The sequence below is a fragment of the Nerophis lumbriciformis genome, linkage group LG34 (genome assembly GCF_033978685.3).
Source record: "Nerophis lumbriciformis linkage group LG34, RoL_Nlum_v2.1, whole genome shotgun sequence".
Lineage (NCBI taxonomy): Eukaryota > Metazoa > Chordata > Actinopteri > Syngnathiformes > Syngnathidae > Nerophis > Nerophis lumbriciformis.
The window spans coordinates 16,909,529-16,935,241 of NC_084581.2; the positions used below are offsets into that span (position 1 = coordinate 16,909,529).

Consider the following 25,713-nt stretch of genomic DNA (forward strand, 5'->3'; position numbering starts at 1 on the left):
GCGGTTCAGTTGCTGTGAAATACGGTAGTAATCCGTGTGCGGATGGAGAGATTGCGTCTTTTTATGAACCAGATCGTTTAGTAGGAGCCATTTTGTGGTCTTTACAGATGTAAACAGGAAATGAAACGTACGGTGATATCCGCGCGTTTTTTCTTCTTCTTCCGGGGGCGGGTGAAGCGCTTCCTGTTCTATGGGGGCGGGTGAAGCGCTTCCTGTTCTATGGGGGCGGGTGAAGCGCTTCCTGTTCTATGGGGGCGGGTGCTTTCCTTGGCGGTTGCTTGCGTAGAAGAAGAAGCGCTTCCTGTTCTACCGGGAAAAAAGATGGCGGCTGTTTACCGAAGTTGCGAGATCGAAACTTTATGAAAATTAATCGTAATAAAGCGCACCGGGTTATAAGGCGCACTGTTAGCTTTTGAGAAAATTTGTGGTTTTTAGGTGCGCCTTATGGTGCGGAAAATACGGTATGCTACTGGCAACCGACAGAGAAATATGTAATACAGTAAAATGAAATGAAATCTTTTTAAAGTATCACAACTACATTTATTCAAGCAGGCGTGGTTTTGTCAGTAATACATTGGGAATATTTGCATAGTGCATAGGTTGTTGATACTTTGTCATGTTGTGAGACAAAGAACGTTAATTTGACACATACAAAAAGTCACATAAATGAGAAGTCTCTTTGTTTCTGTCCCAGTTTGGGAAATTTCAAAAAGTACAGGACTCATCCAGGCGGACACTCCTGCTCTTCTACAGTGGCATACCAAGGGTGTCCATCATGTGTCCTTAGGAAGGAAGTGGTCGCACAGCTGCCGAAAGAGTCAATAAAAAAAACAGTTGTGAATTACGATAAACACGATTCTAAAATGACTGGCAATTCAATTCAATTATTTCTGTTGTTCGAGAACAGTGTTTCTTAACCATAAGCCTTGGGCTCATTGTTGGGCCACAAGCAACTCCTAGAGGGCCACAAAAAAAATATGTTTCTCAGCTGTGATCCATATGGTTTACAGCGGTACCCAGTTGCGATACAATTTTCCACCACTTGTGGCAGTAATGACAATCATAAGGAAGCAGAAAGTCATGTCAAGTCTAAGCACAAAAATTAGGATTATAGTGTTGAAGCTGTCATTTCATTTACACTTTAATTTTATTAACATTTCAGTTAAGAAACATTATTATTAATTTAGTTTAATTTAGCATTAGCTAATTGTATGTAATTATTTTTTGTCTAGCATTATCTAATTGTATGTAATTAATTTTTGTCATCAGTTATTTAAGAGTCCCTTCTTATACAGTATATTTGGTTAGTACCCATTTTTGTAATCAGCCTGACCTAAGCCTAAGGTTTATGTGTCAATATAATAACCTTTGTGATTAACACATACTTTCATATATTACAAGGTTGTTAACCTGTTAAACTGTAAATACATTAAATGTAACAACTGAACATGATTAAAATCAAGATTAAGATTACTAATTTAGTTTTAATGTTTGCATGAGCTCCGGTTCGCTATGTAAAGGAAAAGTTGAGCCACAAGGTTGAAAAGGTTAAGAACAACGTTCCCTTTAAAGTGCGCGCCTGCGCAATTGCGCACTGCTCGCGCGTCCACAGCGCACAGCAAATTAATGCCGCGCAGGAAATCAAAAATCCCATCTGAACTCTAAACGAAATAAACACATTACAATTTATTTTGTATGATTTTGCAATGCAACTCTGTGAGAGACAGGTGACAACAAGAGTGGCCCCAATGAATAAAACAATCTTTGTCAACACAGTTCAATTATCGTCTGTTGAGACACTTTACGGACAGGAATTCCATCAATCACTTTATTGAGCAAAACTGTTTGTAACCACACCAAAAACATGAGTTAAAAAAAACTTTTATCTATAAAAACTGGTAATTTTCTGCCAAACAAACCAGGCTTAAACCAACTTTGTCATCCGTCATATCAACAGAAGCTGCTCGCTCTGTCTCACCTGCACCAACACACACTCATGGCACTTAGCCAGTGCTGCGTTTATGGCCACACAAAAAGTCGGACAACCCCAACGCCACAAAATGTGTAAATGCCAGGTTGTAACACTCTGACTCCTCAATCAGATGTGTGCTTATTTTACTGCCATTTATTAAGAATGTTAATCTGAGGATATTATTCATGAAATATTGTTACTAGATTTCATAAATGCTAATAAAAAGATGTATTTTACAGACAGAAAGTTACAGGAACTAAATGTAATCTCTGAAAGGGGTAACATTTATTTTAAAGGCAGGACCCGCAGCCGGACATACAATACTAGCACATAGCTCATGAAAAACATGTTTTTTTGTTATTGTCATTGTAAGAGGGCAAAATCACTTATATCAGAAAATGATCTTGTTGTGGACAGCCGAGTAGCACTTTATAGCGGCAGCCGGCCTCCAGGGCCCCAAATCCCCCCCCTTCTGTTGCGAGTTGTTGTGATTACATGTATCATGTTTATTTGTGCTATGCTATGTGAGGTTTTTTCCTTGGACTCAGTCTGGACCCCTCTCGAGGGTCCAGCCTTAGACTGATACTTTTTTTACTCTTCCCCCTTTCCCAATGTCACCTTTTTCCCACCTTTTTTAAGGAGCGCCGTAAGTGGCTGATCCGTTGGCGGTCCCGTCTTGACTCCCTGTAACGTATGTCTGCTCTTAGTGGGACTGTGCCGAAAATGTAATTTCAGTTCTTATGTGTCTTGTACATGTTAAAGAATGGACAATAATAAAGCATCTTGAATCTTGAATAAAACATTTAAATTGTTATGTCAGGTTTGGGACAGCTGTGACGTTGGTGTGGCCACAGTGTGCACGTCTGATGTTGCTCACATGTGCTCCACTGAATGCTCAGGGAGTTTGTGCTCACACACATGAAAAATTAGAGGGAACATTGGTTAAGAACCCCTGTTCTATAACATTAACAAAAGGTTGTCTTTTTTAAGAGGTTGTATTTTGACTGCAGTAGTTTAAAGTAGTGACGTCACCTTCTCACACCTCATTTATTATGCAACATAAAACAATAGGTTGGTAGGTTTCGTCATTTTGCACATGACGTTCCTAATTCATTCAGAAATAAATTAATTTCATAATCTAAAAATAAAGGATGTATTTGAGGCCCCGAAAGAATCGGCTCCTTTAAATATCCCAGTCATAGTTTAGAGTTTTAAAGTTTTTTGTAATGCATTTAAAAATATATATGTATGGTGGACAGATATGCATGACTAAAACAATAAACACTGTTAAGTTAATACATCAGTGATAAAAAAAAAAAAAAAAACATACATTAAACAAGAAGTATATTAGTAACATTTCGTTAGCTTTAAACAGATACAGGTAAAAGCCAGTAAATTAGAATATTTTGAAAAACTTGATTTATTTCAGTAATTGCATTCAAAAGGTGTAACTTGTACATTATATTTATTCATTGCACACAGACTGATGCATTCAAATGTTTATTTCATTTAATTTTGATGATTTGAAGTGGCAACAAATGAAAATCCAAAATTCCGTGTGTCACAAAATTAGAATATTGTGTAAGGGTTAAATTTTGAAGACACCTGGTGCCACAAACTAATCAGCTGATTAACTCAAAACACCTGCAAAGGGCTTTAAATGGTCTCTCAGTCCAGTTCTGAAGCCTACACAAACATGGGGAAGACTTCAGATTTGACAGCTGTCCAAAAGGCAACCATCGACACATTGCACAAGGAGGGAAAGACACAAAAGGTTATTGCTGAAGAGGCTGGCTGTTCTCAGAGCTCTGTGTCCAAACACATTAATGGAGAGGCAAAGGGAAGGAAAAACTGTGGTCAGAAAAAGTGTACAAGCGATAGGGATCACCGCGCCCTGGTCAAGATTGTGAAAAAAAACCCATTCAAAAATGTGGGGGAGATTCAGAAGGAGTGGACAGCTGCTGGAGTCAGTGCTTCAAGATCCACCACCAAGAGACGCTTGAAAGACATGGGTTTCAACTGCCGCATACCTCGTGTCAAGCCACTGTTGACCAAGAAACAGCGCGCAAAGCGTCTCACCTGGGCTAAGGAACAAAAGCTGGACTGCTGCTGAGTGGTCCAAAGTCATGTTTTCTGACGAAAGCAAATTTTGCATTTCCTTTGGAAATCGAGGTCCCAGAGTCTGGAGGAAGACAGGAGAGGCACAGGATCCACGTTGCCTGAAGTCTAGTGTAAAGTTTCCACCATCAGTGATGGTTTGGGGTGCCATGTCATCTGCTGGTGTCGGTCCACTCTGTTTCCTGAGATCCAGGGTCAACGCAGCAGTCTACCAGCAAGTTTTAGAGCACTTCATGCTTCCTGCTGCTGACCTGCTCTATGGAGATGGAGATTTCAAGTTCCAACAGGACTTGGCGCCTGCACACAGCGCAAAATCTACCCGTGCCTGGTTTACGGACCATGGTATTTCTGTTCTAAATTGGCCCGCAACTCCCCTGACCTTAGCCCCATAGAAAATCTGTGGGGTATTGTGAAAAGGAAGATGCACAATGCCAGACCCAAAAACGCAGAAGAGTTGAAGGCCACTATCAGAGCAACCTGGGCTCTCATAACACCTGAGCAGTGCCAGAAACTCATCGACTCCATGCCACGCCGGATTAACGCAGTAATTGAGGCAAAAGGAGCTCCAACCAAGTATTGAGTATTGTACATGCTCATATTTTTCATTTTCATACTTTTCAGTTGGCCAACATTTCTAAAAATCCATTTTTTGTATTAGCCTTAAGTAATATTCTAATTTTGTGACACACGGAATTTTGGATTTTCATTTGTTGCCACTTCAAATCATCAAAATTAAATGAAATAAACATTTGAATGCATCAGTCTGTGTGCAATGAATAAATATAATGTACAAGTTACACCTTTTGAATGCAATTACTGAAATAAATCAAGTTTTTCAAAATATTCTAATTTACAGGCTTTTACCCGTAGTTGCTAAGTTTACGTCAGTTCATTTTACCTTCACGACAAGTCCAGTTTCTTCTGCGTCTCCGTTAGTTTTTCCTGAAGTCTCCTCTTCTTCCAGTCCAGGAACTTCCTCCGCATCCTGTTGGCCTGCCAGCCAGCTACGAAGCCCGCCAGGAAGGAAACAACGACGGCGGCTTGTACTGACCTCTCCGAGAAGTCCGCCATGCTCGCTTGGTTCACCTCCTCTTCTCCCGAATGTCGGAAGTAAAAAAGGGCACAGGTGGAGATCTCGCGACATTTCAGTCTACGTTAATCTCGCGTGCATATATATCAACGCGGGCTTCAAAATAAAAGGCGGAAGTCGAGTACGGCACGAAATCGAGGTGTGTCAAAAGGTAACATTTATTATATTTTTTATACTGATATATATTTCGCTTTGAACATCATGTTAAGTTATAGGAAACCACAAAGCCGTTTTAGCTTCTTTAGTGAACTTGTAAATCTGCACTACTGTTTACTGTTCTCTTGCTACCGCCATTTTTCATTCTGACTCCTTCGCTTTCTTTTGCGGTCTCAAAACAAATGAATTGAAAGTGCCATCTAGTGGATGGAACACAACAACCTACCTAAATTATAGACATTACATATTCCACTTTTAACTGTCAGCTTTTAAAGGATAAGCTAGCTAATTATAAACGACTGACGAAGGTGATATGATTAAAAGTTTAATGCTGTCACGCCATTACGTCAATTAATTGCATGTAATCAAAACACGTTAATATTTTACAAAAGATTCAACGTGGGGCGAAAAAAGTGGAGAAAACACATACATTGACAAATTATTGATTCGTTATTGCATTTACAAGCATGATCTCAATTCGAAATAAATTCCCTGGAAATAAATTAACATATCAAATGTAATTTAAAAAAACACTGCTTCAATATTCATATAATTTTTTTAAGTGTCATAGTGCTGTCATTAAAATGTACAAGAGGCAGTGACAGGAAGTTGGATAACTTTGCTACATGCTGCTTTTTCCTTTCAAAATCATAATAACAAAAGCAAAACTGCAGCAGGGCCGTCGTGTCTTATTCATACTGAGGTATAAGCACCATGGACAGATTTTGCTGTCACAACAGTGTAATTTTTACTACAGTATTTTTCTCTCAATGAAACTTTAAAATGCTTTAGAGTAGCCTGTGTACAGTTTGAGTCGTAAGTTTCATTTCAGTTGCATTGTCGCTTGGGGAGATATGATAAACGTGAGATGCTGCAGCTGTTTGCCACCAGTGTTGTTGAAGTGCAGCTAAAAATAATATACAGTAAGTTGGTTGTGTACAGAAGAGTCACTTCTACAGTAGCTGTTTGGACCCCCGGTAGACGTCTGGCACAGATGCCAACTCAACGTAGCACAGTCAAAAGGCGTTGGCAGGATCACAAGCGGTTCTGTTTGAGCCGGTCTATGTGGTAGCATAGTTTGAGAGCCGGGCCCAGCTTCAGTCCTAAATACTTCATCATCATCTCACTCTTCAGCAGCAGCAAGGCGTCGCCATCTATCTCCTAAAACATAGATAAATATACATATATGTGTTCATCATCATATATTAAATTCTATTATCATCGGTGTTTTGCCTTTTATTTCACTTTTTGTGGTTTTGTGACAATAACCACAGAACCAACATACACTATATTGCCATCCCATTCCCAGCCCACAGGGTTCAATATGATGTCGGTCCACCTTTTACAGCTATTACAGCTTCAACTCTTCTGGGAAGGCTGTCCACAAGGTTGCGGAGTGTGTTTATAGGAATTTTCCACCATTCTTCCAAAAAAGCATTGGTGAGGTCACACACTGATGTTGATCGAGAAGGCCTGGCTCTCAGTCTCTGTTCTAATTCATCCCAAAGGTGTTCTATCATTACTCCATAGAATGCGTCTCCACTGCTCTAGAGTCCAGTGGCGACGTGCTTTTTGCTTTGGACTTGGTGATGTATGGCTTAGGCCAGGGGTCGGGAACCTTTTTGGCTGAGAGAGCCATGAAAGCCAAAGATTTAAAAATGTATTTCCATGAGAGACATATAATATTTTTTAACACTGAATACAACTAAATGCATGCATTTTAAGTAATACCAACATTTTTAGAGTACAATAAGTCTCTTATTCTTTTTAATAACATTGTTATTCTGAAGCTAACCAATAATAAATAAAATACTTCTTACCAATAATGCGACTTCTTGAACAGGTGCGGTAGAAAATGAATGAATGGATTAAAATCCATGAGAATGTTTTATATTTTGAACATTATTTTTAACACTGTGATAACCAGCGGAATTATTAATTACTTATCATATTAAGCAATGTCAGCTAAGATTTATTTGAGAGCCAGATGCAGTCATCAAAAGAGCCACATCTGGCTCTAGAGCCATAGGTTCCCTACCCCTGGCTTAGGCACAGCTGCTTGGCCATGGAAACCCATTACATTAAGCTCTCTGCGTACTGTACGTGGGCTAATTGGAAGGTCACATGAAGTTTGAGCTCTGTAGCAACCGACTGCAGAAAGTCGGCAACCTCTTTGCAGTATGTGCTTCTGCATCCGCTGACCCCTCTCTGTCAGTTTACGTGGCCTACCACTTCGTGGCTGAGTTGCTGTTGTTCCCAAACTCTTCCATTTTCTTATAATAAAGCCGACAGTTGACTTTGGAATATTTAGGAGCGAGGTAATTTCACGACTGGGTGTGTTGCACAGGTGGCATCCTATGACAGTTCCACGCTGGTAATCACTGAGCTCCTGAGAGCGGCCCATTCTTTCACAAATGTTTGTAGAAACAGTCTCCATGCCTAAGTGCTTGATTTTATACACCTGTGGCCGGGCCAAGTGATTAGGACACCTGATTCTGATCATTTGGATGCGTGGCCAAATACTTTTGGCAATATAGTATAGGTTCAGTGCAATATAAGCAGCACAATTTGTTTTGACAGTACCTATAAAAGGACACTAGGTGGCAGCACTCCTCTGCAAATGCCTTCAGAGTGTTGGGGTAATTATACTTGATTTTAACTTTTGTGGTAGAGAATGTTGAAATGTGACTTTAGACTTTGCATGTAGAGTTTTAATAAAGACATTGTTATTGCCACAGCTTAACCCTGGTACAGACTAATCCACTTGGAAGTCCACCTGTGATTTCCGAGGTTTCGCTGTAGTTGGAATACAGAACACTTTATGGTGCTGATAATGATGCTGCTATTATGTATGTGTGCTCACGTGTTTCCTGAAGGTCTCGGCGTGAGGTCCCAGAGCCTGAGGGTCTGCGTCTTTGATGAACCAGACAACCTCATCTACGCCCCAGCTGGACGGGTCTTTCCCCGCAGGACGGTCTACCGCCTCGGCCACGGCACTGTAAGCTGCATCACACACACAGTCACACACTTCGCTTGTTGAGACGATCGTAACAGTGGAAGTGAACAATTCACCGTGGCCGTTCCTGTTGCCCTCCTGGAACCTCCCAGGGCTGGACGCCTGTCTGCACAAGCCCAGAGGTGTCGCACACCCACTACTGTTGCCACGGTATCTGTGTTTTGGGTTGTACGGTGATGTCAGCGCCCCAAAAGGGGAGTTGTAGCGTTTGGTGTCCAGTGAGGGGTCACACAAGAAGTCGTCAGGGACAGATGTTTCTGCTAGGAAAGGAAATATGAATACATTTTATTCTTCATATTTTGTAGTTTTGTTCTCAGTATCGTGTCATTTAAGGTGTGTAATGAACATAATAACACAGGGGTGTCAAACTCGATTTCATAGAGATCCACATTGCAGTAATGGCTGTACTCAGAGGGGCACTTGTTACACTGAATATATATGAACATAAATATAGAATTTGTTTCATGATATTATTGCCTATGCCTTTGATTATTAAAGGGGATCTGCACTTTTTTGGAATTTTGCCTATCATTCACAATCCTTATTCTAATTTGTAATAATCGGCTCGTTCTACGTGGCTAGCAATGAAGCAAATAGGCAGCAATTTAAATCACTTTGAAAAGGGATCTAAACAACGGCAACAATACTTCATTTACGTTCCGTAACCTGTATAATAACCAAGCTGTATTGACATTGTTATTGTAAGAGTCAACACTGAGGAACTCTTTTTTTTTTTTTTAATAACACATCATTAGCCGTAAGGTAGCTACTGCGTCAGCATCTTTTGAGTTTGTAATACACAACACAATGAGTTAGAACACCAATCTGTACTGATTGAAAAACATAAACAATCATATTACAGTATCTGCAAAGTATTAGGCCACATTTCATGTTTTGTTTGTACACAGCTTGCTCGACAGCGAATGTACTGTAGTTGTACTAACACGCATGATGTGCTGCGTGTATCATGATCAATATTATAGTGACTCACTCGATGGACAGTTGTCCGTTTGGTCCAACTGGCCGGGGATGAGTTTTTTTCTAGTTGATTTTGAGTAAGCACGCCATTTTCGGAAATAGGACCACACATTTCTTGCCGGAAGTCGGAAGAGCGCTGCTATGGAAACGGAAATAAATGCGCTGAGGAAAGAAGTTCCGGTAATGCTTAATTTCGGTAAATATTGTACATATTGCATGTTGTTATGATCATGTCTGTTACAACATTATATATAGACTTGCAGCGTGTATATAAAATGTTGATGGAAGGTTTTGAAATGGTTTTAGAAGGCTTTGAAGGTGACTCCCATTAGCCACATCTTCCAAGCGTTTTTATCATCTTCAAAATCCTAAAAAAAAAGAGATTTTTTTCTTGTCTCTCATAATGATTGTGAACAATAGCCAAAATTAAAATAAAAAAAAATCCAGTCCCCCTTTAAAAAAAAAATCTGAAGATTTTAAGATAAAAATCTGGCAGCTCAGTTGTCGCTAGGATTTTACAACAAAACCTGTGGTGGTTTTTAAGACATGTTATTTTAAATTGAAAACAGTGCAACTGTTTTTTAATGTAAAATTCTGTCGATTGAGCTGCCAGGGTTTTTTTTTACTGTAAAATCAAAAAGTATTTTTTAGAGTGTACAATTTGATGGATAACTTCAAGTCAAGCAGATATATATATATATATATATATATATATATATATATATATATATATATATATATATATACAGTATATATATATATATATATATATATATATAAAATGTTTGGAATGTATGATACTATAATATTTGTTGCATTATTAGTTAATATTAAAGTACATGTATTTTTTTCTGTCCAAATGAAAGGAATACATTATTTCCAGGCTTTTGCAGGCCACATAAAATGAAGCGGCAGGCCAGATCTGGCCGCCAAGGCCTTGACTTTGACACCTGTGCGATAACACAATGCATAGTGGGGTTTTCTTGTTTTGTTTTTTTTTACAGTTCAGGTGTATTTTATCATATTTCATTAATAGACATGAAAACAGTGTAATTCACAATATTAAACCTGGTCAGTGAAGTCAACATGAATGTACTTTTTGGCTACCTAAATGTATATGAATTCATTTGCATTTGTATCATAGGTTCGACATATGTTTAAATTTTATTTATGCATTTTTATTTTAAACCACAGTTCCGAGCCTCGTAAATATTGTTACATTGAATACAAAGTAATTAGATAACTACAACTCTGAATGTTTGTTTGGGGTGGGTGAAATACATTGTATACAATATTTGTACTTTAATCAATAACTAGTTTTATTTTTATCTAGTTATTTTCTACTTTAAATAGTGCAGAAAAAAATGTTTTTTAGACTTTTTTGTAAGCCATTCTTTTTAGCTTCGTAATTATTGTTGAATATATGTTGAATTCACTACCACAATTCAAATGTATAGTTTGTATTAGGATATATCAACTATGTTGTACTATAAATCCTAACATAGTAAATGTTTTTATTATTATTGTTCCTATTTACATTATAGCATTTCAATGCAGCGTTTGCATTTTAGTATTTCAACAAAACTCCTTAAAATTAACCCTCACACTTTTGCACGATTTTCTGCTAAAGACAAAAAATGCTACTCTACAGCATATATACCACTATTATTAGTGTAGTGAAAATATACTATTTAGTATACAGTAAAAAGCATATGCTACTACTATTAGTAGATACAAGCATATATACAACTACTATTAGTATACATTATAAAGTAAACATCTATACGACTTTTAGTATACAGTAAAAAAACATACACCATATTACTATTATTTATAAAGTAAAATACAGGTACACTACTACTATGAGTATACAGTAAAATGCATATATACTACTCCTACTAGTATACAGAGGAAAACATACTACTATAAGTATCCAGTAAGTTACATCTGTATGTCTACTACTATTAGTATACAATAAAATGTATCTACAGTATATTAGTGCTATTAGTATACAGTAAATGCATCAATGCTACTACTGTTAGTATACAGTGAAAAGCAATAACTGTATATTACTACAAAAAACGTTTCCATATGAGTTGGGAAATTGTGTTAGATGTAAATATAAACGGAATACAATGATTTGCAATTCATTTTCAACTCATATTCAGTGGAATATGCTACAAAGACAACATATTTGATGTTCAAACAGATAAACTTTTTTTTTTTTGCAAATAATCATTAACTTTAGAATTTGATGCCAGCAACACGTGACAAAGAAGTTGGGAAAGGTAGCAATAAATACTGATAAAGTTGAGGAATGCTCATCAAACACTTATTTGGAACATCCCACAGGTGAACAGGCAAATTGGGAACAGGTGGGTGCCATGATTGGGTATAAAAGTAGATTCCATGAAATGCTCAATCATTCACAAACAAGGATTGGGCGAGGGTCACCACTTTGTCAACAAATGCGTGAGCAAATTGTTGAACAGTTTAAGAAAAACCTTTCTCAACCAGCTATTGCAAGGAATTTAGGGATTTCACCATCTATGGTCCGTAATATCATCAAAAGGTTCAGAGAATCTGGAGAAATCACTGCACGTAAGCAGCTAAGCCCGTGACCTTTGATCCCGCAGGCTGTACTGCATCAACAAGCGACATCAGTGTGTAAAGGATATCACCACATGGGCTCAGGAACACTTCAGAAACCCACTGTCAGTAACTACAGTTGGTCGCTACATCTGTAAGTGTAAGTTAAAACTCTCCTATGCAAGGAGAAAACCGTTTATCAACAACACCCAGAAACGCCGTCGGCTTCGCTGGGCCTGAGCTCATCTAAGATGGACTGATACAAAGTGGAAAAGTGTTCTGTGGTCTGACGAGTCCACATTACAAATTGTTTTTGGAAACTGTGGACGTTGTGTTCTCCGGACCAAAGAGGAAAAGAACCATCCGGATTGTTATAGGCGCAAAGTTGAAAAGCCAGCATCTGTGATGGTATGGGGGTGTATTAGTGCCCAAGACATGGGTAACTTACACATCTGTGAAGGCGCCATTAACACTGAAAGGTACATACAGGTTTTGGAGCAACATATGTTGCCATCCAAGCAACGTTACCATGGACGCCCCTGCTTATTTCAGCAAGACAATGCCACGCCACGTGTTACATCAATGTGGCTTCATAGTAAAAGAGTGCGGGTACTAGACTGGCCTGCCTGTAGTCCAAATCTGTCTCCCATTGAAAATGTGTGGCGCATTATGAAGCCTAAAATACCACAGCGGAGACCCCCGGACTGTTGAACAACTTAAGCTGTACATCAAGCAAGAATGGAAAGAATTCCACCTGAGAAGCTTAAAAAATGTGTCTCCTCAGTTCCCAAACGTTTACTGAGTGTTGTTAAAAGTAAAGGCCATGTAACAGTGGTGAACATGCCCTTTCCCAACTACTTTGGCACATGTTGCAGCCATGAAATTCTAAGTTAATTATTGTTTGCAAAAAAGAAATAAAGTTTATGAGTTTGAACATCAAATATCTTGTCTTTGTAGTGCATTCAATTGAATATGGGTTGAAAATGATTTGCAAATCATTGTATTCCGTTTATATTTACATCTAACACAATTTCCCAACTCATATGGAAACGGGGTTTGTACTATCAGTTTACAGTAAAATGCATATATACTACTACTATTAGTACTACAGTACAATACACTATTAAAATTATATCTATACTACTATTACTAGTATACAGTAAAATGCATATATACTACTGTTAGTACACAGTGAAAAACATACAGTTATTAGTATATAGTAAAATACACACTGTATACACTGCTACTATTAGTATACAATCAAATGCATATTACTACTATGAGTATACAGTAAATGACATCTATATTTCTACTGCTATTAGTATACAGTAAAATGCATATATACTACTACTATTAGGCCAGTATAGTACAATACAGTAATAAAAACATATATACTACTACTATTACTCCCTGTAATGTTTGTCTGCTCTTGAATGGGATTATGCTGAAAATGTTAATTTCCCCTTGGGGATTATTAAAGTATGTCTGATTCTGATTCTGATTAGTATACAGTAAAAAGCATATATACTACTCGTATTAGTATACAGTGAAACACATACTACTATAAGTATACAGTAAAAAGCATACATACTGTATACTACTATTAGTATACAGTAAAAAGCATATATACTGTATACTACTAATAGTATACAGTAAAAAAATATATAAAATACTAATACTAGTAGTATTCAGCAAAAAGCATGTATACTACTACTATTAGTACAATAAAAATCATGTATACTACTATTATAAGTACAATCAAAAAGCATGTATATTACTACTATTAGTACAATAAAAAGCTTGTATACTACTACTATTAGTACAATAAAAAGCATGTATACTACTACTATTAGTACAATAAAAAGCATGTATACTACCATTATTATAAAGTTAAAAGCATTTACTATACTGTATATCCAATGTCTTCCCTGTTGTATTTAATAGATAATTTGATTGATATAGTGACAATATGAAACAATAATGTGCTGAGTTGGTAAAAATGGCTGCTGAGACACTAAAAGTAATATTCTTTATATAAACACTGATATGTTACACCAAACAGATGATTTCCATACATTTACTATTAGTGTGTGTGCGCGCAAATTCACACAATTCTTATAACAGCACAAAGCATATGAACGCACTGGGGGCCATCTTGAATTTCTCATGTTTACATATTTTGACCGGTGGACTGTAAGGGAATATCCATGATGGTAAACACGCAAACATACGCTTGTGTAATGAGTTGCTTTGACACAACATGCATTAGTGTACATACAATACAGTTTCTGCTATGAATCATATCTGCTCATCATAACAACAAAAACTAGCGATGCAGACACGTGTGAAAACAGCAAATATATGTAAATAATGTTGTTGTTACCTGTCAGGACCTGTGGCGTTGCTGAGTGTGGCACGATGGCGGCGTCCTGCGGGAGGGAGCCCAGCTCTGGTTCTGGTGTGCTGCTGGGAGGTGAGCGAGCTAGAGGGGACATCACCATCCTCGGTTTCAGCTATACACACACAAAATATTCATGTTTTATACATATTTATATATTATATATATATATATATATATATATATGAATATTAATTCATTTTAAATACTAACAGTACAGCAAAGTGCAAACAGACCACCCATGGTAGTTTTTAAAACTACATCAGGAGGTTTCCTACAGCCGCAGCTGCTAATGTTTGTTTTTTTGTAGCGCACTCACCCGGCAAACATATTAAACTTCATTGAATAGATTAATAGTAATTAGGGTATTTACAGTTTTGTATCAATTATCAATACATTTGATTGATCCACCTTAAAACCGGGCTTCCTTCCTCTCCTCTTAGGCATCTTGAGGGCCGACAGAGATGCCACGTAAAGGTCCTGAAAGTCTATCTTTCGGCTGGGGGGCCGCCCCCTCTTCCTGCCAGTCACCTTACCCAGGGGCCCCGCCGCTGGGAACTGGGCGCCAAGAGCTGGAGTCTGCATCTCCGCAGCTTCTGACAGGCCGCTCATCAGACCTGAGGTAGACACACAAAAATGTGCACGCCTGAAGTAGACACACAAACGTTCACACACATGAGGTACAGACACACAAATATGTGCACGCATGTCACCCAGCCCCATGCCCCCAAACCACCACCCCCACTTACGCAACTGTAGTAAATACCCCAAACAAAGCCGCATAATGCTTTGTACTTCACAGTACCCTCCCCCCATCTTTCTGCTGCTGCTGCTGCAAGCAGTGCAATAAATATCGTTAGCGAGCACACACACACACACACAAATCAATCTCATACACACACACATTCAGACAATTGTCTATTGAAATTAAGTTACTTTTAAAGACATCAATATTCATAATAATTAATTTCCCAGCATCAAAAAATGATCAGTGGAAGCTCCACCCAGCACTCACCAGGTCGCCCGGTGGTCGCCGTGTGCTTCGGCCCGCAGCAGCAGCAGCTCTCGAACAACGGCGCTGCCCTTCTATGCTGACCCCCTCCACCCCCCCAAAAAACTGTCTGCTGTCAAGACACCGGCAAGATGCACCTCCCTCCAACACTCACTCGCTTTCCTCTCTCTCTCTCGTACTTCCCCCCCCACCCTGTTCTCTTTCGGTTGCCATGGCAACACGCCTCTAACATCCCACAGCAGACGTCTGTGTGTGTTGTAATTAGAGTTGCTGAGTCTCAGCATGTTTTCCTTTTTCTGCACCCCCACTCTACAAAAAAGAAGAAAACAACAATTTTCATCTCTCCTCAGATTGATTTCGATAAAATGTGTTCAACATACTGGGCACTCATAAGACAAAACATTAGGTACACAGATCAGCTGCGTAGACAAAGATACAACAATATAATGGAATATATATCATAATTTAAATAATAATTTTGATTTGTTGTATTAGAAGGTTAATCATTCTAAAAATATTTAATTGTGAAGCGGCCCAAACTACATATTTAAGTCGTCACATTTTGGTACAATCCTGGACAAAGGTGCCAATGAAAAATAAAGAAATAATAAAAAATTTAAAAAACATTAATTGATAAATAAAACCAGGATAAAGGTGAACATTATTATTTGATTATGATATACAAATATTTTATAAATGGTTTATACAAAAGTTGTTTAGTATTATTTTGATATGGTAGTATAAATATAAAACAATCATTTATTGTTCAGTTTCGTGCAAATGAAATCTGGATAAAGGCGATTAATTTTGACTGTTATGTAAGCATTTGAGATATATATGTATATATATATATATATATACACAGTAAAGGCCAAAAGTTTGGACTCACCTTCTCCTCATTCAATGCGTTTTCTTTATTTTCATGACTATATACATTGTAGATTGCCACTGAAGGCATCAAAACTATGAATGAACACATGTGAAGTTATGTACTTAACAAAAAAAGGTGAAATAACTGAAAACATGTTTTATGTTCTAGGTTCTTCAAAATATCCACCCCTTGCTCTGATTACTGCTTTGCACACTCTTGGCATTCTCTCGATGAGCTTCAAGCACACCTGTGAAGTGAAAACCATTTCAGGTGATGGAAGCTTTACGGCTTCCGTTTGGGCAATAGGTTGTATTCTGTCATGTGACTTGAACAGAAGTATACAAAGTGGTGGGCCACCAAACCAAAAGAAAAAAAATCAAACAATGTAATACAATATATCCCTATACATTATCAAAAAAAGATTTGTCGAGTGACCCCAAGGATCATCGGTCGGTCGCGTTCCCAGACATGTCAAACTATCTGGTGCTCCAGACATCATTCTACACGACAAAACGGATGAAAACTTGGAAAAACGGGGTTTGGTGGTAGCGTGGTGTATATTGCAAATTTGGCCCGCGGGCCAGAGTTTGACACCCATGGTCTAGTGGACCATGTTCCATGCCTCTATTTACAGCTGATTGGAACTTTAGCCACTTGGTGATTGGTGCCTGTCATGGCGGTAATTCCAGAACCCGGGTGTGGATGAGACCCACCCGGAGATCCTCAAGGCTTGGCGGTTTTCTTTGTTGACAAGACTCTGCAACATTGCATTGACATCGGCGGCGGTGCTTTTGGATTGGCAGACTGGGGTGGTGGTTCTTCTCTTTAATAAGAGGAACCAGAGGGTGTGTTCCACTAATCGTGGGATCACACACCTTAGACTTCCCGGTAAGGTCATTGCAGGTGTACTGGGAGCAGGAGGAACAATATGGTTTTTGCCTTGGTCGTGGAACTGTGGACCAGCTCTATACTCTCGGCAGGGTCCTCAAGGGTGCATGGGTGTTTTCCTAAACAGTCTACATATGCTTTGTGGACTTGCAGACGGCATTCAACCCTGTCCCTTGGGAAGTCCTGTGGGGAGTGCTCAAAGAGTAGGGGGAATTGGACCGCCTGATTGTGGCGGTCTATCCCTGTATGATCGTTGTCAGAGCATGGTCTGCATTGCCGGCAGAAAGATGGACCCCTTTACAGTGAGGGTTGGACTCCGCTAGGGCTGACCTATGTCACCAAGTCTGTTCATAACTTTTATGGACAGAATTTCAAGGCGCAGTCAGGGCATTGAGGGGATCCAGTTTGGTGGCTGCAGGATTAGGTCTCTGCTTTTTGCAGATGATGTTTGCTGGCTTCATATGGCCAGGATATTCAGGTCTCACTGAATTGGTTTGCCGCCATGTGTGAAGTGACTGGCATGAGAATCAGCACCTCCAAGTCCGAGTCTGTGGTTCTTGCCCAGAAAAGGGTGGCCATTTCCGGGTTAGGAAGGAGATCTTGCCCCAAATGGAGGAGTTCAAGTACCTCAGAGTCTTGTTCAGGAGCGAGGGAAGAGTGGTTCGTGAGATCAACAGCCGGATCGGTACGGCATCTGCAGTGATGCAGACCCTGTATTGATCTGCTGTGGTGAAGGAGCTGAACTGGAAAGGAAAGCTCTCAATTTATTGGTGGATCTACGTTCCCATTCTCACCTATGGTCATGAGCTTTGTTTTGTGACCGAAAGTGTACATGCGGCCAAAATAAGTTTCCTCTGTCGGGTGGCGGGGCTCTCCCTTAGAGATAGGGTGGGAAGCTCTGTTGAGTAGGAGCTCAGAGTAAGTTGGGGAGACTATGTTTCCCAACTGGCCTGGGAACGCCACAGGATCCCCCGGGAGGAGCTGAAGGAAGTGGCTGGGGAGAGGGAAGCCTGGGCTTCTCTGCTTAGGCTGTTGCCCCCGCCTCCCGACCCGAGATAAGCAAAATAAGATGGATGGATGGATGGATTATTGTGTGTAGGAGGAGGGGCATTGTATATGGTTATTATTTTAAAGTATAGTGGACCCGTGTGTGCGTGCGTGCGTGCGTGTGTGTGTGAACATCATAAATCTAACAAAATAATTACACACACCCTGAAGCCCATCCTCAGTCGAGGAGGTGGGGGGGGGGGTTGGAGGGCTGGCATTTGCACGGCACATTTGAGACATGTTGATTTGTTGCTGATGAGCAGTGATTAGAATACGTTCATGATTAGCTTCAGGGGAGACAGCTTTGGATCTGCTTTCACGTGACTTCAAGTCAATAATAAGTCACACAAAATTGTTTACTCTCTGATCAACATTCAATAGATACAATAAGTAGACATTGTGTATGTCTGTATGTAGTGTATGTCTCTGTGTGTATGTGCATGTTTTCCAATCAATGTTTTATTCTAACAAAAAGCTCCTGAATGTATTTACAGCTCAGGCAGGGCATCGTCATGGCAACAGACGAGAACGAGAGCCAAGTCATTTGACACACCAGGAATGAATAAACTGCTCTTCAAGTAGGTTTCACACAAAACATATTCTGTAAACAACAGGCAAGAATATACTTACTATCATATAATATATTAGACATGTGAAATATCTGCAAAAACGCGGAATTGAAAGACAGCCAAAAGAGGTTGGTAGATGACAATAAATCTAAAGTTAAATATACGTGTGTGTATATATATATATATATATAAATATATATATATGTATGTATATATATGTATGTGTGTGTATGTGTATATATATATAGGGCAGCACGGTGGACAGGGATTAGTGCCTCACAATACGAAGGTCCTGGGTTCGATCCTGGGCTCGGGATCTTTCTGTGTGGAGTTTGTATGTTCTCCCCTGTGACTCCGGCTTCCTCCCACCTCCAAAGACATGCACCTGGAGATAGGTTGATTGGCAACACTAAATTATCTCGAGTGTGTGAATGTGAGTGTGAATGTTGTCTGTACCCCGCCCTTCCGCCCGTGTGCCGCTGAGATAGGCTCCAGCACCCCCGCGACCCCGTAAGGGACAAGCGGTAGCAAATGGATGGAGATATATATATATATATATATATATATATATACTTACATACATACATACACAGTGCATCCGAAAAGTATTCAAAGCGCTTCACTTTTTCCACATTACAGCCTTATTCGGAAATGGAATAAATTCATTTGTGTCATGTAAAAAATTTGCACACAATCCATAATGACAATGAATTATTTATTTATTTATTTTAATTTATTGAAAATTGAAAAAGAAATTGTATCACATGTGCATGAGTATTCACAGCCTTCGCGCAATACATTGTTGAATTACAGCTTCAAGTCTTTTTAAATACGATGCCACAAGCTTGGCACACCTATCTTTGGGCACTTTCTCTTCCTATATATATATATATATATATATATATATATATATATATATATATATATATATATATATATATATATATATATATATATATATCATGCCATCATGGAAAGAAAAAAAATGTAAAAAGAAATTTTTTTTATTAAATTGTTATATGTATCCAGTGATTATACTATAAAGTTATTTTCCATTTAACTTCACCCGTTTTAGATTATTTTTATTTAAAATCGCTGAATTTTCACATTTGCTGTTCAAATACTGAGAAGAGACGGTGCGGTGAACAGCAGCCAGTTGAGGCACGTCACTGCGTTGTGCCTCAACATGGATTGCGGACTCGGCTAACTGCTGGCCTGCTGTGCAGTGAGACCGTATTGCTATATGAATTATATTATACATTTCCATAGTTTAGTTAGCTGAGGTATATAATGTACAGTGTATTTTGTCAACAACTGTATGTGTGTAAAGTATTTATTGTGCTGAGCGATCATAAAACGGCTGCAAAAGACGCACTGGCTGAGGCTCGCCTCCTGCACCCCCGCCGTAGAATGCACGGCAACCCCTGACGGGAGTGTTATATCAACTAAAGCCCACACTTAAACTTTCCACGTGCAAGATTGAATCTATTTAAAAAAGTTATTTCATAAGAAGCCAAAAAGTGCAAAAACAATAATGTTCGTGTTGGAGGAGTTGTGAATGACTGCAGGGCCACAACATTAGGTACACCTGCAGACTGCAGGTGTACCTAATTCACAACTCCTCCAACACGAACATTATTGTTTTTGCACTTTTTGGCTTCTTATTAAATAACTTTTGTAACCTATTTTTATGGGCTTTCCTCTTTGTGATGTTAAGTTCCTGTTATGCGCTGTTATACAGTATATGCCTTGAGCTCTTATTTTGAAGGCGCTAAGAGCGGAAGTGATGACACGTTGCAGAGGTTTTTGAAAAAAGGTAAATAAATTGGTCCTCGTGTAAACTGGAGCCTCCGTGTTTGTTATTTTGTAGTTTCATACAATATAGGCGACAATTATAAACCCTCGGTTACACTTTTTTAAATAGATTCAATCTTGCACGTGGAAAGTTGAAGTGAGGGCTTTAGTTGATACAACACTCTCATCTGGGTGCATTAATCCAGCACAACAGCGGCTCATGGACTTATTTTATAAGTAAAGGTAAGACCATAATAATGTTTTTTTTAATTAAATGTGCTTTTTTGTGTGCTACAGTTTGTATGTGTAAAGTTAAAGTTAAGTTAAAGTACCAATGATTGTCACACACACACTAGGTGTAATGAAATTTGTCCTCTGCATTTGACCCATCCCCTTGATCACCCCCTGGAAGGTGAGGGGAGCAGTGGGCAGCAGCGGCGCCGCGCCCGGGAATAATTTTTGGTGATTTAATAACCCCCAATTCCAACCCTTGATGCTGAGTGCCAAGCAGGGAAGAATGCTGGTATGAGCTTTTAAACATAACCCGTTAACTGCTGACAATCAAATGGTGAATAAGATACTCTTTAGGGTTCATATGTTTGTAAATCTGACTGTGATGAAGTCAGTGCCTCACCAGCCATCAACCTCACCGCACGTCACTGATATATATATATATATATATATATATATATATATATATATATATATACATACAGCTATATATACACATCGGCTCCAATGACACTAGGACGAGACAGTCAGAGATTACAAAGAGAACATAGCTAGGACTTGTGATCTCGCCAGGAAAATGGCTCGGCATGGAGTACTTGTCTCTGGCCCCCTGCCTGCGAGAGAATATGATGAGAGGTATAGCAGATTAGTCTCTTAACAAGTGGCTGGCTAGTTTTTGTCGAGAACAGGGACTAACGTTTATTGATAATCAGCCCTCTTTCTGGGGCAAACCGGGCTTGCTGAGGAAGGACAGCCTTCACACTAACCGGTGAAGGTTAGCAACATAGATCACTGTTTGAGTCACACTTGACTATCAACACTAGAGCAAGCTTGGACACAGGCAATTACAGTGCCTGTCAGCCCGGGTGAGGAGTCAATTAAAGGGGAACTTCACTTTTTGGGGATTTTGTCTATCGTTCATAAACATTATGAAAGACATGACGATGGTTGGATTTTTTTTTTTAATGCATTCTAAATATTAAATAAATGCAATCAAAATGCTGCTTTCAATGGAGCCTATTGGAACTGTTAAATTCTGCCTATAGAGCCCCTAAAAAACATGCAAACATCTCCATAAGGGTTTTATATACATTCTGTAAGTATATTTGTAATGTAGTAACAGGTAATAACATTTAATATTTACGCATTTTGATCATTTTAAGGTAATGTTCATATATTCCAATTTAGGTAAAGAATGACACATAATCCTTGCAAAGAAACGGGGTGGGGTTGTGGTGGTCGCGGGGCGCGGGGGGCTGTCAAAGTGTCTCAATTTGTCGGATTATATTCTCAGCAATCTACATTTCAGGTAAGAGTCATGATTTATGTTCTACAGTAAACTTACAGGCAGCAAGGAAGTGAGGAAACAGCAGACCACTCGATGATGTAAATAAACATCAGCACACCCGGAAGTGATCTCGCCGCCGGTATAAATAGTTTGTCTGTGTTAGCGCTTATAATAATAATGTCACTAATACTTGGTTAGTACTAAAGTTATGAAATGTAAATTGTGTATTGTTGGAGCTTTTTAAATTGTTATTTATCGGAATGTATGGGCGGAATAGTGGAGCTCGCATTGGCTCAGCTGTAAAGCGGACTTTTATTTACATTTATTTAATATTGAGAATACATTTAAAAGAAAAAATTCATCCGTCGCCATGTCTTTCATAATGATTGTGAACGATAGGCAACATTCCCAAAAAAGTGCAGTTCCCCTTCAGTTAAGCTAGAACTAACCAGCGCCAGGCTGAAAAATTCCTGCACACGTGGCATTTCTCGTAGAATAATACATAACTCACATAATGTTTTTTCTGTAGTGACTGTGCCAGAGATCGACATGTATTCTACTGAGGTGGCAAATTATAAAGCGTTAAACCTCTTGCAGCACCAAGCAAAGCATTTTAAGATCCCCATCATATCAATTCCTAGATGTGATCAAAATGATTTAATGTGCGCTACACAAAATAAACGTAAAGTTATTAATATCAGTACTATGGATAGCAGTAACAAAAATGCCTCAAAACAGTCCACTACCTATTGTAGTAAAGTGACTTACTCCTTATAATGCTCAACTCGAACTTTGAGGATGGGTGGTATGGGGCTGTTGTCGCATGTTTTACGCCATTTTTTCTGAGGAAATTTTCAAACTCTGCACTGACCAGACTTGGCCCATTGTCTGTAACCAGACTAGCTGGGATGCCATGAGTGGCAAAGATGCTTCTCAATTTCTCAATGGTCATTGAGGAGGTTATGGACTGCATTGGGAAGATCTCCATCCACTTGGAGTAAGCATCGATGACAATCAAAAACATTTTTCCCAGAATGGAGCTGCAAAAATATAAATGTAGCCTCATCCATGGCTGATTTGGCCACTCCCAGGGATGCAGCGGCGCGGCCGGAGGTGTGGCCTGGTTAGCTTGACATGTATGGCATCTGCGCATTGCTGCCTCCAACTCCTCATCCATGTTGGACCACCACACAAAACTCCGGGCTAGGGATTTCATCCTTGAGACCCCTGGATGAGCTGCATGTAGCTCTTCCGTCATTACCTGCCGACCCCGAGGTGGTATTACCACCCTTGTCCCCCACAGAAGGCAGCCATCCTCCACACTCAACTCATGCTATCTTTTCGTATATGGCTTCACTCGTGGATCAGCACATACCTTGGGCCAGGAACCATGTAACAGCCATTGTTGCACTCTGGACAAAATTGGATCTCGTCTGGTCCAGTCCCGGATCTGCTTGGCTTGCAATAGTGTGCCATTCACGTGTTCCATCAGCATTATTACCTCTTCCTGGCGTGGTGTACTGCTGGGCATCGCTGGCAATGGGAGTCGGCTTAAGGCATCAGCGTTCCCATGTTTCGAGCCTTCCTTGTATTCTAAGGTGTATTCATAAGCTGCCAAAAGCAAGGCCCACCTCTGCATTCTGGCTGCCGCCAACTGTGGAATGCTTTTGCTCTCACCCAAAAGACCCAGCAGCGGTTTGTGATCTGTGACGAAAAGGTATTGATGACATTTTTTTAGGCCAAACATGATGGCTAGTGCCTCCTTTTCCAATTTAGAGTAACCCCTCTCAGCCACTGTTAGTGAACGGGACATGTATCCAATGGGCTTCTCTGAACCATCTGGGAAACGGTGAGATAGAACGGCCCCCACACCGTATGGCGAAGCATCACAGGCCAGATAAAGTGGCTTTCCGTCATCGAAGTGTATCAATAGTTTATCAGATTGGAGACACGTTTTTGCTGCCTCGAATGCTCGGGTGGTGATGAGCATGTGAGGGCTGGCGGAAGTGGAGAGCTAATGTTTTTAGCATAGCTCCGACGAGGTCCCGCAGCTAAGCTGGCTTCCTTGGCGTCGTTAGCAACGGCCATGGGTGTTGATACGGCAGTGTTAGACTTCGCCAGGCGAGACAACATTAACCGGGTGGTTACTGGTCCAGGGTTTAGTTCAGTGTCTCCTGAGAGTAGAAGTAATAGGAAAATCGTTGATATTCGGTCTATCCTTCCAGTCAGGGTCTTGTTTCTTCTGTTCCGATCCGCTGTGAGGCACGAATGAATCACATTACCTCCGAAACCCGGGTGCTTCACCGATGATTTACCGAGGAGGTAGAAATCACAGTGATCGTCCTTTTTGCGTTCTCGACTCTCATTTCCCAGAGGGTATAGGATCTGTGGTGGTTTTAAAATACAAATCCGTGATCCACAATAGAAAGAGGAAGAAGTGTGGGATTATGCGAACCTTTGTTTGGAGTTTGTTGGTGATCTTGATCTTGATCTTGATCATCGCTAACCCAAAAACGGACAAAATACAATAAAAGTGTGAACTGTACATGGCTTGTATATATGCATTTTCATGAAAGGAATAAAAAGAAATGATGATGATGACTTCTCCACCCACTCGGCTGATGACTTTATGCAATTCTTTACTGAGAAAATTGAGCTAATTAGAAAGGAGATTAAAAATAGCAGGTCTCAGCTCAACCAACTGGGTTTTATTAACGCAGATACGAATGTATGTATTGTATACATATTGTATATACATATTGTATACATCAGTGACGTGCGGTAAGGTTGATGGCTGGTGAGGCACTGACTTCATCACAGTCAGATTTACAAACATATGAACCCTAAAGAGTATCTTATTCACCATTTGATTGGCAGCAGTTAACAGGTTATGTTTAAAAGCTCATACCAGCATTCTTCCTTGCTTGGCACTCAGCATCAAGGGTTGGAATTGGGGGTTAAATCACCAAAAATTATTCCCGGGTGCGGCGCCGCTGCTGCCCACTGCTCCCCTCACCTCCCATGGGGTGATCAAGGGGATGGGTCAAATGCAGAGGACAAATTTCACCACACCTAGTGTGTGTGACAATCATTGGTACTTTAACTTAACTTTAACTTTACACATACAAACTGTAGCACACAAAAAAGCACATTTAATAAAAAAAAAACGTTATTATGGTCTTACCTTTACTTATAAATGAAGTCCATGCGCCGCTCCTTTTGAACAAAAGCATCGATAACTTGTTTATAGAAGTCTTAATTCCTTATATTTCTTCAGTTTTAAAAGTCTCTCTGTCTCGATGGAGATCTTCCTTTAATTATTACGTCCTGCTTTGATTGAAAGTCCAGTTTAGAAAACTGTTTTATTTTAGATATGTAATCCTCCATGTTAAACGTCCAGGCAAGAGGAAAAAATAAACGATCGCTAACTGTTGCTGCTTGTTGTCACTTATTCTGCAGCCGAGTAGTCCCAAGAATGATCTCTGGGATCACTAGCGCCCTCTACCACCAGGAGGCGGGATTACTGCGAGCCTCACACAGTGCGTTTTCGCAGTAGTTTTATGATTGCTCAGCACAAGAAATACGTTACACACATAAAGTTGTTGACAAAATACACTGTACATTATATACCTCAGCTAACTAAACTATGGAAATGTATAATATAATTCATATAGCAATACGGTCTCACTGCACAGC

The 25,713-nt window shown here is 39.6% G+C and overlaps 2 protein-coding genes across 2 annotated transcripts; both read right to left on the bottom strand.

The window, feature by feature from the left end:
• Positions 1-462: 462 nt before the first annotated feature.
• Positions 463-5,313, bottom strand: LOC133576322 (mitoregulin). Its single transcript, XM_061929470.2, has 2 exons — positions 4,989-5,313; positions 463-806 (listed from the first exon to the last, which is right to left on the bottom strand). Exon 1 carries the CDS (start codon positions 5,159-5,161, stop codon positions 4,991-4,993), a length of 171 nt encoding a protein of 56 aa, XP_061785454.1. The 5' UTR covers positions 5,162-5,313; the 3' UTR covers positions 463-806; positions 4,989-4,990.
• Positions 5,314-5,654: 341 nt separating this feature from the next.
• On the bottom strand, positions 5,655-24,517 carry scml4 (Scm polycomb group protein like 4). The gene is made up of 10 exons (XM_061929468.2): positions 24,473-24,517; positions 24,300-24,402; positions 24,057-24,191; positions 23,393-23,721; positions 15,333-15,441; positions 14,729-14,934; positions 14,303-14,432; positions 8,409-8,612; positions 8,200-8,339; positions 5,655-6,497 (listed from the first exon to the last, which is right to left on the bottom strand). The coding sequence occupies exons 1-10, from the start codon at positions 24,515-24,517 to the stop codon at positions 6,372-6,374; spliced, it is 1,527 nt and encodes a 508-aa protein (XP_061785452.2). The 3' UTR covers positions 5,655-6,371.
• Positions 24,518-25,713: the final 1,196 nt, after the last annotated feature.

What these genes read in the sequence shown, in the direction of transcription:
- LOC133576322 (XM_061929470.2), bottom strand. Translation starts at nt 5,161, where the DNA reads ATGGCGGACTTCTCGGAGAGGTCAGTACAAGCCGCCGTCGTTGTTTCC.
- scml4 (XM_061929468.2), bottom strand. Translation starts at nt 24,517, where the DNA reads ATGATCAAGATCAAGATCAAGATCACCAACAAACTCCAAACAAAG. An exon ending in GGCGACCACCGGGCGACCTG is followed by an intron (nt 14,935 to 15,332) that starts GTGAGTGCTGGG and finishes TGTCTACCTCAG; the next exon opens with GTCTGATGAGCGGCCTGTCA. An exon ending in AACGCCACAGGTCCTGACAG is followed by an intron (nt 8,613 to 14,302) that starts GTAACAACAACA and finishes TTCCTTTCCTAG; the next exon opens with CAGAAACATCTGTCCCTGAC.